Raw genomic sequence first — 11616 nt, forward strand, 5'->3', positions numbered from 1 at the left:
ACATTTCATTTTGTGCATCCTTCTCGTATCCTATCTCAAGCATATCTTTGAACACATCGTACCATAATTATTATCATACAACCCACATATTATAACATAACATAAACATAATATAAGCATATCGAATAATTCATACATATTAGTATATATGACACGTGCAGAACCACAGGTACGTGTCAACATCAAATATAACTTTGCTGATAGTAAGACTACTTACTAATAAGTAGCTTAAGTTATTATCACGAATATATCCTTAATGAAAGTTCGATTCTGTTCTTTGAAATCCAAGTCAACCTATATGTGAGCCCATGACAATCCAAGTCAACCTATATGTGAATTGCAGTTACCCAGGAGAGATAATTGTGGGAAGAGACAATTTTAGTGTGTCACAATGCACCCAAATGAGGTTAAACGTGTTAGACGAACACGACTCTCCACAATGGTATGATATTGTTCACTTTGAGTATAAGCTCTCATAGCTTTGCTTTGAGCTTCCCCAAAGGCCTCATGCCAATGGAGAGTGTATTATTTGATTATAAACACATGACCATTTCCTAAATTAACCAATGTGGGACACTTTCATCCAACACTTCCACTCGATCAAAGCACGCTTCTCCTTAATCGAGGCTCGACTCCTTTGGAGTCTTGGTCATTTTTGATTGCCTTCGTGCCTTCGAGGAGACTTGACTCCTTTTTCTTTTTGGAGTCTTTTGTTCGACATTTGAGGATCTACCAATCTATTGACATGACTAAGTTTAGGGCATGACTCTAATATCATGTTAAACGAACACGACTTTCCATAATGGTATGATATTGTCCACTTTGAGCATAAAAAACGAACATCTCACATCCAAAAGATGGCCATAATAGAGAACCCTTTTCGATCTCGGTCGAGTTATGCTCGACCCAAAAAGCGGGAATCGAAGATTAAGCTCGCCAAAATAGCAAATACCAACATGGGTATTGGATAGAGACACAATTGTTGGACTTTCATACGCAGATACAGTGGTTTGGATCAAGGTTCATACAGCTAATTGGATTGTAATTTGAAATGTAATTAATATCCATGAGCCAATCTCTTCAATTGCTTCATATTCGTTGGACTAAGAATTAAATAATTATTTCCATTTTAAATACAACATTTAATAATTAATGATTCTACGTTACGTTTTGGGTTAGTCTTCATTATTAGTTAGATTAATGTGATGAACAATCATTAATGCGTTTTATGGTCAATTAATTATCATTTTGTATTCAATTTTGATTCATATATTCTTAATTAACTTTATTGTAACAAAAAGTGGGGAATTCTTCCTTTTTACCCATCCATTTTTCTCTTTTTAATTTTAATTTTATTAAATTCACAAATTTTACTTTGTAAACAAGAAATGAAATTAATATCATATTCAAATAAATATATCTCTTTTTTTATTAAACTCTCAATTTAAATCATAAATGCAAGAAATTATTCAACAAAAATTAATATTATTAGTAAATTAAATTATGAATATAATTCAATCTTAACCAAATTATTTGAATTTATGAATTAAAAAGAAAAAAAAAAACAATTTTTTAAGGATATTTTTTTTTTATAAAAAGTCCCAAAAGAAATCAAACATATTTACATCAATTTCTTCCAAAATTTCTGAAAATATTAAACCAAATTTCACAACGTATTCAAATTAAAAAAACAAAAAAAAAACATAATTCCCTTTCAATCCTCAAAACCTACCGTGATCGGCGCTTACCGGCCGCCGTCGTCCTCTGTTTCTTGCCCCCCGAGTTCCGGAAAGCGCTGCAGATTCCACAAGCCGAGATTCTGGGCGACGGCGGTTCCACCGCCGTCGCCGTCGCCGCCGCTGTATCTTTACTCCGGAACCCCCGTGCTTCGCCGCGGTTTAATCGGGTCCGGTCAACCGTCTTGATTGGTGGAATATTTCTTCCGGTGTTCAGCTCTTCCGCGGCGGTGCTGGATTCTGCGTCGTTTTGGGGCGCCTTGATTATCTCCTCTGATATGAATTTATCGTCCCAAATAAGACCGGAAGAACCCTGGCGGCGGAAGGATACAACGGATCTCTGCAGACCAGCCATGGCCGCCCCTTTCTCCCTCCTCTGTTTCTTGGTTTTCTCGCTCTAAAATCTGAAACGGCTTATCTGAAGATGAGGAGGGTGTGAAGGGGATTGATTAAGCTTTGGTAAACTCATGAACTTAGTCAACATATTTATTTTAAACATTTTAATACGTCAATTATTGATGCTTCCGCAATCACGAAAATAAAAATCCATTTCAATTCAATTTAGAGTAATTATGTTATCATTAATTTTTTTCCTCGTAGAAATGGATTATCCTAATCGTACATGGGTAGAGTTAGACCGACTACAATTTTGAGTTGATAAAAAAAAAAAGGAGTTTAATTGAGTCCGTGGCAAGGAGTCTAATAAAGTTTATAATCTAATTCAAACCTTATTTTTTAATTATTTAAAAATAATTTACTTTTTATTATATTACATTAAAAATTAAAATTTACGTAAAATTCATATACAATTAAAAAAAAGAAAAATCCACAGTGGATTCAAATTTTTAATTTGTTTTTATTATCTTAAGGTAAATGAAAAAGTAAATCGTTTTTAAATATGAATTTAAAAACAAGACATTTTCAAAGTTTAAATTACATAAATATGGAGATAATGATTTAAATTCTCAATCTGGAAAAAGAAAAAATAAGAAACAACTTAATGTCTTATCTTTTTCTGGTTTCTATTAAACATAAAATAAACACATTTAATTAATTAATCAAAATTTAAATATTTAGAAGAGAGTTGCTATATCTATATATTTATATGTATATATAATATGCTACATGCAGGCCACTTAAAAGGAATATTATAATTTGTTATAAGTTGGACTTAATTGTTAGGTAAATAACATGGGCCAATCCAGTAGGTAAGCCCGACCCGGCCCGATTCGAGTCAAAATGAGGACACATCAGCACAATTTCCCGCCAGTTCGTCTGTTGAATTGATATTTAGGTAAAGAAAAGCGCGAAATCCCTAATTCAGGGGTTGGTTCCGCCAGTTCCAAACCCTGCAGCGCCCGAGATTTCTTCATTTTCTTCGCCGTCTTCCTCTCTGTTGTTGCTGCACGGCCTCATTCTCTTCCTATCTCCCTTCATTCGCTTAGTCTTCTCGTTCAAGTCTGCCCATATCAAATTTTATCTTTCCATCCATTCAACGAACTTCAAAATTGGGAAATTTTGGAATTGGAGCAGTTTTGAATTCGATATAATTCTAGATTTCAAATTCATTTCGAGCTGGTTTCGATATCTGTATTTGCGTCGTAATAGCGAGTATGTATGGGAGAAAAGCATGTCAGTTGGTGAAAGAGCTAGCAAGCGGCGAGAAAGGACAGCTAGCACAGTTCAATGTAAGTCCACATGCTCGTTTTTTTTGATGTGTACGAACTGAGGTTGTTGGTCAGCTAGTATTGTGATTGCGTTTCTTTTTATATATTGACTTTTCCTATTTGCATCAGTAGGAGATCTTGGTTAGTTTTGACAGATTCGAAAAGAGTATAATTAATTTTTGTGTTCAAATGTTTGATGGAGTGGAAAATAAAATATTCATAGTATGGGTTTTTAATCTTGAGTTATGAATAGAAAATTAAAATTTTAGAAGTATATGAAATCCTGCAATCAAAATCTTAAACATTGAAATATTTGCACTCCTCGAGAGATGTTTAATTTTCTTTCACTTTAGCTGTTAATACCTCTACAACGGATGGAGTTTGCTTATTTTCACTAATACCGAGTTTGTTTGAAGTGATTGTTATACTTTTGGTGCAAATTGATCAAACAGCAGAGGCAATGTTGACTCATTAACTTTTTATCATGTATGCGTGCGTGTACAATTAACTACACGATTTCTATTGAGTTTTTAAATATGCTCTGTTTTGGATATACATTGTGAATGGTGATGGCTTTTGAGCACTTTCGGTAACAAGTAAACAACTTTAAAAGAAATTATGGTTTCTTATGATAGCAGTTCTCTGTCTCACAAATCACCGTGGTCAGTGTCCTAACGTCGAGCTATAGTGAAATTTCATAGTATATCTAATACTTTGCCATTTTGCTTTCTTATTGTCTCTGTGCTTCTCCAGAGCGACCTGTTTGAACAGGTTATTTCAGAATGCCAGCAACATCATCTTGAGCTTCAATCCTTGTTGAGGTTATAATATTCTACCTTTTCATTCACATAATTCATTAATGGATATGATATTTAGTTTTAAGTAGTAGCTGATCTGTTTCTGGTTTGTCCCATAGTAGTTGAACTGTTTGGTAGCAAAGTCGACGGTAATTAAACTGCTTCTAAGAGCATGCTCATTTGGTTAATAGTGGTTCAGTTATATATGACTAAGGAGAGCAGAATTGAGAAATGGTAGATGTTCACAGAATCAGGTCAAGGCTTCATTTCTTGACAATAGCACTTGGGAACTTTATCCGATGAACTGGTGGCCTTGGTTGGGAATAGAACTATAACATATGAACTTAAGGTAATTTTAACTTTTTAGTGAGTTTATAGTTTGAGAAATCTCCATCCATATCCCTAGGAAATCCACATCCAATGGTTTCAATCTGCATACCAGGAACTATCCCTTTAGTTCACTAATCACTACATTCCTGAACTTACTGTGGTACATTTTTGACCCATTGCATTTAAGAGTGTCCCTCCAAGATTGAACTGCACGTGTAGAAAGAAATCTACACATGGATGAAACAAGAGATTTGGTATATCTTTCAAGTACTAAAGTATGAAAGGAGTTTTTTTCCATCCCAATCCTAATCATTATGCCCTCATCTGGTTGATGGTGAGAAAATTCTACCTCTTGTTATGTCCCTCAAATAGTAACCAAATGCTAAAAGCTGACCAGCCATGTATTCACTGTCACTCTGGTTGTGAGTGCGCCCGAACTGATGAATTCTAAAGCCTGATATTCTCCATTCTAATTACTCCTCAATTTATGCGAGTATAGAGCGAAAGTGGCATATATATGCATTTAATTATCGGTTTAGATTCATTGGCAATCATATAATGAAACGACAGTATTTCAGGATGACTAAATGTAGCTCATATGATAATCTGAAACAGGAAAATCCAGGATGAAGGATTGGATCTACAGACGACTAAGAATGAAGATCATTTTGGTGCACTCGTTCACCACCTAGCATTAGTTCGCAATAAACGCTGCCTCATGGCCTATGTGTAAGTGTAATATTGTGAGATAACTTTGAGGAACTGGCTTCTTACCTTGTTTGCTGGATTGAGATAATTTTGTAATATTTGTCAATCAAATGTCGTTGTACATGAACAAACAGGTACAATCGAGCTGAAACTATAAGAAGTTTGATATGGAAGATAGTAGGATCTATGCTTCCACCTGAAATACAAGAGAAGCTCAGCAACTCAGAGGAAGAGTATTTTAAGAAGCATTCTGCTCGTCTAAAAGAATACATGTCGAAAATGGAGTTGGATTTGACTGTGGTAATTTCAGACGCCGCTCAATGACACTTTACAATAACACACAATGTTTTTGTAGGATAACTTTTTAGATATACGCTTCCAACTCAAACTCCTCGGACTAAAATCTTCAAGTTTATCATTGGCAGGATATGGTGCCTCCTAAGGATCCATATATCCAAGTGAGGGTACTCGATGATATCGGTGAAGGAATAGTACTGAGTGATGATAAAACAGCAAATTTTGCACTTCATTCCATACATTTTCTTAAACGTACTGATGCTGAGCAATACATCTCACGGGTGGGAATCCCCGTAAACCTTGATCATTCTTATTATTGTTTTGCTTAGATGTCTTCTGAACTCGTATTCTTTGAAGAACAGGGGTTAATGGAGGAGCTTAGAGGCTGAGTGTTACATTGAAGATGGAGCTTAGTTGGAGATGTTTCTGCAAACCTGGAAAAGGGGAAGAACCAAATGAGAAAGCGGGGAAAGAAGTGGAAGTGTGAGGTGTTACAGTCATGTTTGTCTAAGGCGTGTTGCAATGGCCGCGTGTCCGTTGCATGTCAAACTCCTTGTGTTGTATCGCTCTATTGCTTTCCTTTACCACTGTTATGATGTATAGCTTCTTTTTTGTATTTTTTAAGTGTAAGATGTTATGTCTATATTTGGTAGACTTGAAATGTTCCAAAATATACTATAGAAGTATGCGACTAGTTGCTAAATCTTTTATGCTATTTAAGTCGTTGCGGTAACTTTCTTGCTTACAACTTATAGCATTGCTTACAACTTTTTTTAATTTTACTTTCAAACTCTTTACAGTTTTCTAAAAATTTTCTTCTCGTCAGGGGTCAAAAGTTAAAAAACTTTCTTCTCATCAAGGGTCAAAAATTTGAGCATACGTCGTCAAACCGAAGTGAATGCCTTCCGGAGGTGAGTAAATTATTATATTTGAAGATAGAAGTCTATTAAATAACTTAGGTGTGTTCAGCCCACCAACTTGGATTTGGATTGTGTGGGCTAAACTATCCGACTTCTTATTCTGCCCTTACATTTCACAACACAATGGGTTTAATATCAGTCAATCTTACTTTCCATTGAATCTATACATATATTGAGAAACTTCATCTCTCTCTCTCTCCTTTTCTCTTTCACTCTCACTCCTTCCCATGTTAATAACAAAATTTTCAATATAAAAATTGTAAAATGTTTATTTAATATTATTTTTTTTAAAAGTTTTTGTTATATATATATCTATTATCTTTGGTAGAAATGGATGACAAAGAAATGTATTTTGAAATTCTAAGAAGTCTTACCAAATATGACCATGTTGAAAAAAAGAATCATATAATTTTATAGCAAAATCACATACTTCTTCTTGTTGATATGAATTTAACTCATCCAATAAATCATCTTGTACTAAATTAAAACTCTAATTTACTTCTAAAATCATTGAACAACAGAAAACGTAGATTTGTGGTTTGTCAAAATGTTGATTAATGTAGGAAATTTGAAAATGTTTTGCATACATGAATGCTATAAGTTCAACTTCTTCACCTTGTCAAGCGAAATCATAGATAATTTCAGCTTGATAGTGGAAAACGTGGCATGCTTTCATTCTTCCTGCTAAAAATCCATTTAGCTTCATAAATTTTGTATCACAAAACTCCGAATACATAATCATAATGAATTTGAAAACAAGATTTAATCTACTCAATTTTATTGAAAATGACCCAAACTGAAACAATGAAAGTTAGAAGAACGAAGCATCTGTCTTTTGAAATGATTACCGATGCTTAAAAATAATGTAACATTAGATAACCATTTTATGTCCCTCCTCAATTCTAACAAGTAGTAGGCTAATATCTAAAGATAGAATCACAGTCTATTACCATTGGTAACTATAACTATTATCAATCATTTCAATGGTCGGCTAAAATCCTTTATGAATGAAACAATTTTCATTTAGACATAAGACTTCAAATCTTCAAACTTCTACTTCTATTTCCATCTCTGTCAGTTTGAGAGATGCAATACCATATATCTATATTCCAAAGTTGTGAATGAAAAAAAAAAAAAAAAAAATCATATTCTTGTTAAGAACAATATCTATTTTCCTATATTCATTTAAATGTCAAAATGCACTTGGGGGGTTCTAGAAGAACCTTAATGTTCTCAGCCACTTGTGAGAATTGGAACACGCCCCAGTAGTATTTGGTCAAATCTTTGTACTGCAAGTCATGCAGAATACTCAATTCTCAAGCCAGTCAGCGTAAATGCCAATCAACTTCTTATGCTCCTTTGATTTAAAGAGTTGCTTCATTCTTGATGATCCTTTATTCTTACAGTCGGTTCCAATTCCTCTGCTGCACCTTAATCCAGCCGCGGCAGCAGCTTTAGTTGTTGCAGAGGCTCCACCTACTCTGCCACGTTCTGATGTACTGCACGACTCGAGCTTCTGTAATTCTATTTTCCCCCCAAAACAAAGAAGACAAGGGCAATATCAATGCATGTAGTTTGGCAATAACCAGGTTTTGATTTCATGAACACGTCAATCACCATTTATGAATGAGTATATCCACATGGTTGACATTGCATCTTACAGTGTTAGAATGTTCATTTATATGTATGGTTAAGTAATCAACGTTTGATGTTTCCATGTTCTGAGGAACAATATCTAACCTATGCTTAGAAAGGTCTCAAAGTCTATATAGCCCACCATTTTCATTATGCAAATAGAACCCCTTCCCCCTACAAAAGTTAATCACCCAACAAAAAGGCTAAGATTTAAGGCATATATTCTTTACCAAGCGGTCAAACATTCGAATCTCTCACCTCGTTATTAAAACTCAAAAGGAAAGAGGATTCATTTGAATCAAGGCAGGTTATTTATCCCAAAAAGTTTAAGTAATTTATGAAATAACTTGCATGGATAAGAAAATGGGAAAAGAAAATAGATAAATCACTTGAAAGCATATGACATGGTACTGGAAACGAAAGAGATTAGTAGACTCAAAGGCTGTAAATACCTGCTTCTCCATGAGCGAAGCGACAAACCTCCCCATATGAGCAGTGACCAGTTGTCTGCCAGAGGTAACAGAGCCTTGTTTTGCAATTTACAGGCATTGGAATCTCACTGCGGGCAACAATTTTCGTTTGTACTTTTGATCTGACTTCTTCAAATTGATCAAACATACTTTTTCCATCCATAACATGACCAGAAGCTACTGCTCTAACCTCATGGTTCTGGCTGGAGGAGCCAAAATCCTTAGTGTTCTCAGGAATTTTATGAAGGAAACGACACTGATCACCATATGCACATTTCCCCCTACGTTGGAATTGTCTGCAAACTTTCATTTCAGTCGACATTCCAGTCCGACTGTTAACAATCGGACACTCTGGTAATCGATTTTCATGGAATTCAATTCCTCGCCAAGAAGGTAACCATCCACGAGTATGATCATTAGAAGCAAGTGCATATCTCCACTCCAACTCATTGTCATGTAATCCAATGTGCACATTGTTCCATTGTGGAATCTCAAAATTTGAAGGCATTACCCTACTCGGTACAATTTCCGACATCGTAGGCTGATAAAATGATGGGAATCGACCAACAGTATATCGAGGAGGCAATGGCGGAGGACGCAATGGCGGCCAAACGCCACGAGCCTCATGGTCTGGAGGAGTAACTTGGTGAAAAGGATAAGGATCACTCATTTCAAGGGCCAAACCATCCAATTTCAAGTTTCAAATTCTTTGAACTGATAAAAACAGTAGGTTCTAAGCAACATTTCTTTTCCAAAAGTAACAATAGACAAATCGCTTAAATCTCTGTACATTGTCAATATCTTCAAATCGGAAGCGAATAAAAAATTGACACATGCAGCTAAAGTTGAGGAGTCCAAATTTGGCGCAAAAGAATGGAAAACTCAGAGAGATACCTGATGAAGAACTGTCCAAAACTTCCAGAAGAGACACCAAGCCCCAAGTCCACAAGTTTTGAAGAAATCGATGAAATTTGAAATGGCAAATGATACATCCAATTAATTGACAGGTATAAGAGACATTTGTACAATATTTACAGAGTTAAACCCTAGGCGTTGATCGGAAACCACAGCGGAGAAGATGAAAGGCCTCCGCCGTGAGATTCAACGACGGATTCCCATCATAATCGGAAGTAGCCGCTTCGATTTTGAGTATGTCGCTTCGCCTTCCGACTCGTTTCACGGTCTAATGTTTGAACCGTTTGGAGTCTCTTCTTATATAAGACCTCCATTCTTTCCTTAATTTTCTTCTTCTAAATAGTAATTTAAAAGGTTTTTTTTTTTTTAAATAAAAAATAAAAAATAAGTAATTTAAAATTTTTCAAAATACCTTTAAACTTTAAAAGTAGAGACTATAAAATATATTTATTATTAATTGCGATCGAAAATCATTAGTATTTTATTTTAAAAACACCTTCGAACTTTTAATAATGTTTCAAAAATACCCTTAAACGTTAAAAAGTTTTATTAATACTCTTCAACTATTTTAAAAAGTTCAAAAGTGCACTATCGGTCCGTACTACGTTTAAAAAAAAAATACCAATAAAAATTTAAAAGTAGTATTAACACTCTTTTTAACTTTATTAAAAAAAAAATTCATGGGAGAAAATTATGACCCCTCATATATTATATTTCAATGTTTTAATATTATTTTGAGAAGTTGATGAGAAATTTATGCATATTTTTTTAATTGTACGCTAAAAGTAAAAGTATCTTTTTATTTTTTATTTAAAAAATTAAATGTATTTTTTAAGTTTTAATTTTTTATTAAATAAATCTTACCTCTATATATTCCAGAATAAAAGGTATAAATATTACATTTTTATGTCCGATTTAGCAACTAATTTTATAAACTATATTTGTAAGTACCCTAGCATAATTCTTTTTTTTTTTTGTTTAATTATCTACTTAATTATTTTTTAATAAAAGTAAAAGTGATAAATAAAAATTACTTTTTAAAAGCACTTTTTAGTAGTAATATAAATAATTATCAAATCAAACAAGTTGAATGCTCATGAAATTCACTTTATAAATTATGATATTATCTTGTTTATCAGTTTAACTGTCATTAAAGTCAAATAAAATTTGATTGGTAGAGAAAAAACACTTTTTATTCTAAAAAGGAGATTAATTCCTTGCCATAAAATTGATTAAGAAAAGCTAAAATACAACTCAATATCACTCTAACTCGAGAGATTACAATCAAAATCAAATGAAAAATGATACGAACTAAACTATGTACTATTATATTCGAAGAAAAATATAGAAAATTTTGATGAAAATTCGATATTTCAGAAGAACGAGTCTCTGGGAGCATTGCATCGAAAACACTCCATTCTACTCGCAAAGTTATGTACGTTGCATCCTGACCTGTAATGACCCATCGACACAATTAATTAATTATTATTTCGTGGTTAAAAATGGGTGTTTGATAGCTGATTTAGAAATTATTGTAAATTATAATATATTATACCTTTTAAATAGATTAACTATTATTCAAAAAAAAAAAAAGGGTAAAAAAGAAATGACCTGGAACAAATCCAGTCACCAGACTTCCAAGAAGACCCACCACGTGAGCCATTGCTTCCAAAACCAAAGCTCCTCGATCCACGTGGCGCCACATCAAAATCAAACCCACCTCTGGCAGCCGTCGCTGCTGACTCATCCTTAAACGCGCCGCATACGAAGCAGCTCGACCGGTTCGCAAAGTTGTGGGTTCCACAGTTGGCAACGCCACAGTACCAGTCTCCAGGACGGACGTCGGAGCCCGGGGAGGCAACTCCACCGTACGAGGAGGAGGAGGAGGACGAAATGCTTCTTCCTCTACTGCCGCCGCCGCCGCCGCCAAAGAGCCCAAGGTCAGCCAGGAATCTGGATTCGCCACAGCGTTGACAGCACTCCCGCCGTTGGAAGTTGAGATGCTGGCATGATCTGCAGTTCCAATCCCCCGGCCTGTTCATTTCTCCGGCAACCTTCAAATTCCCACCATTTATACCAAATCATTCAAAAAAAAAAAAAAAAAAAAAAAAAAAAAAAAAAAAAAAAAAAAAAAAAAAAAA

At 34.5% G+C, this 11616-nt stretch overlaps 4 protein-coding genes across 4 annotated transcripts in view; 1 reads left to right on the forward strand and 3 right to left on the reverse strand.

Annotated features, from left to right (window-relative positions):
* Window positions 1-1728: 1728 nt before the first annotated feature.
* LOC111464222 (MAPK kinase substrate protein At1g80180-like) lies at window positions 1729-2091 on the reverse strand. Its single transcript, XM_023108316.1, has one exon. The coding sequence runs from the start codon at window positions 2089-2091 to the stop codon at window positions 1729-1731; it is 363 nt and encodes a 120-aa protein (XP_022964084.1).
* A 946-nt stretch (window positions 2092-3037) lies between these two features.
* On the forward strand, window positions 3038-6238 carry LOC111464174 (probable DNA replication complex GINS protein PSF1). Its single transcript, XM_023108258.1, has 6 exons — window positions 3038-3424; window positions 4157-4224; window positions 5146-5259; window positions 5373-5538; window positions 5664-5816; window positions 5898-6238. Exons 1-6 carry the CDS (start codon window positions 3350-3352, stop codon window positions 5922-5924), a joined length of 603 nt encoding a protein of 200 aa, XP_022964026.1. The 5' UTR covers window positions 3038-3349; the 3' UTR covers window positions 5925-6238.
* A 1206-nt stretch (window positions 6239-7444) lies between these two features.
* LOC111464190 (zinc finger CCCH domain-containing protein 39-like) lies at window positions 7445-9744 on the reverse strand. The gene is made up of 2 exons (XM_023108279.1): window positions 8543-9744; window positions 7445-7979 (listed from the first exon to the last, which is right to left on the reverse strand). Exons 1-2 carry the CDS (start codon window positions 9228-9230, stop codon window positions 7765-7767), a joined length of 903 nt encoding a protein of 300 aa, XP_022964047.1. The 5' UTR covers window positions 9231-9744; the 3' UTR covers window positions 7445-7764.
* Window positions 9745-10776: 1032 nt separating this feature from the next.
* LOC111464408 (uncharacterized RNA-binding protein C17H9.04c-like) overlaps window positions 10777-11616 on the reverse strand; it is a 2199-nt gene continuing 1359 nt past the window's right edge. The window contains exons 2-3 of the mRNA XM_023108605.1: window positions 11087-11529; window positions 10777-10927 (exon numbers count right to left, since the gene is read on the reverse strand). Coding sequence (XP_022964373.1) covers window positions 10849-10927; window positions 11087-11517 — 510 coding nt within the window. The 5' untranslated portion in view covers window positions 11518-11529 and the 3' untranslated portion in view covers window positions 10777-10848. The remainder of the gene's footprint in view (window positions 10928-11086; window positions 11530-11616) is intronic.

The sequence above is a fragment of the Cucurbita moschata genome, unplaced genomic scaffold (assembly GCF_002738365.1).
Source record: "Cucurbita moschata cultivar Rifu unplaced genomic scaffold, Cmos_1.0 Cmo_Scf00030, whole genome shotgun sequence".
Taxonomy (NCBI): domain Eukaryota; kingdom Viridiplantae; phylum Streptophyta; class Magnoliopsida; order Cucurbitales; family Cucurbitaceae; genus Cucurbita; species Cucurbita moschata.

Bases quoted from the DNA above. Each gene is read 5' to 3' on its own strand.
- LOC111464222 (XM_023108316.1), bottom strand. From the start codon at position 2,091: ATGGCTGGTCTGCAGAGATCCGTTGTATCCTTCCGCCGCCAGGGTTCT.
- LOC111464174 (XM_023108258.1), top strand. From the start codon at position 3,350: ATGTATGGGAGAAAAGCATGTCAGTTGGTGAAAGAGCTAGCAAGCGGC. The intron at 4,225-5,145 runs GTTATAATATTC...AATCTGAAACAG, and splicing joins GAGCTTCAATCCTTGTTGAG to GAAAATCCAGGATGAAGGAT. The intron at 5,260-5,372 runs GTAAGTGTAATA...ATGAACAAACAG, and splicing joins CGCTGCCTCATGGCCTATGT to GTACAATCGAGCTGAAACTA.
- LOC111464190 (XM_023108279.1), bottom strand. From the start codon at position 9,230: ATGAGTGATCCTTATCCTTTTCACCAAGTTACTCCTCCAGACCATGAG. The intron at 7,980-8,542 runs GTATTTACAGCC...GGGGGAAAATAG, and splicing joins CTTCGCTCATGGAGAAGCAG to AATTACAGAAGCTCGAGTCG.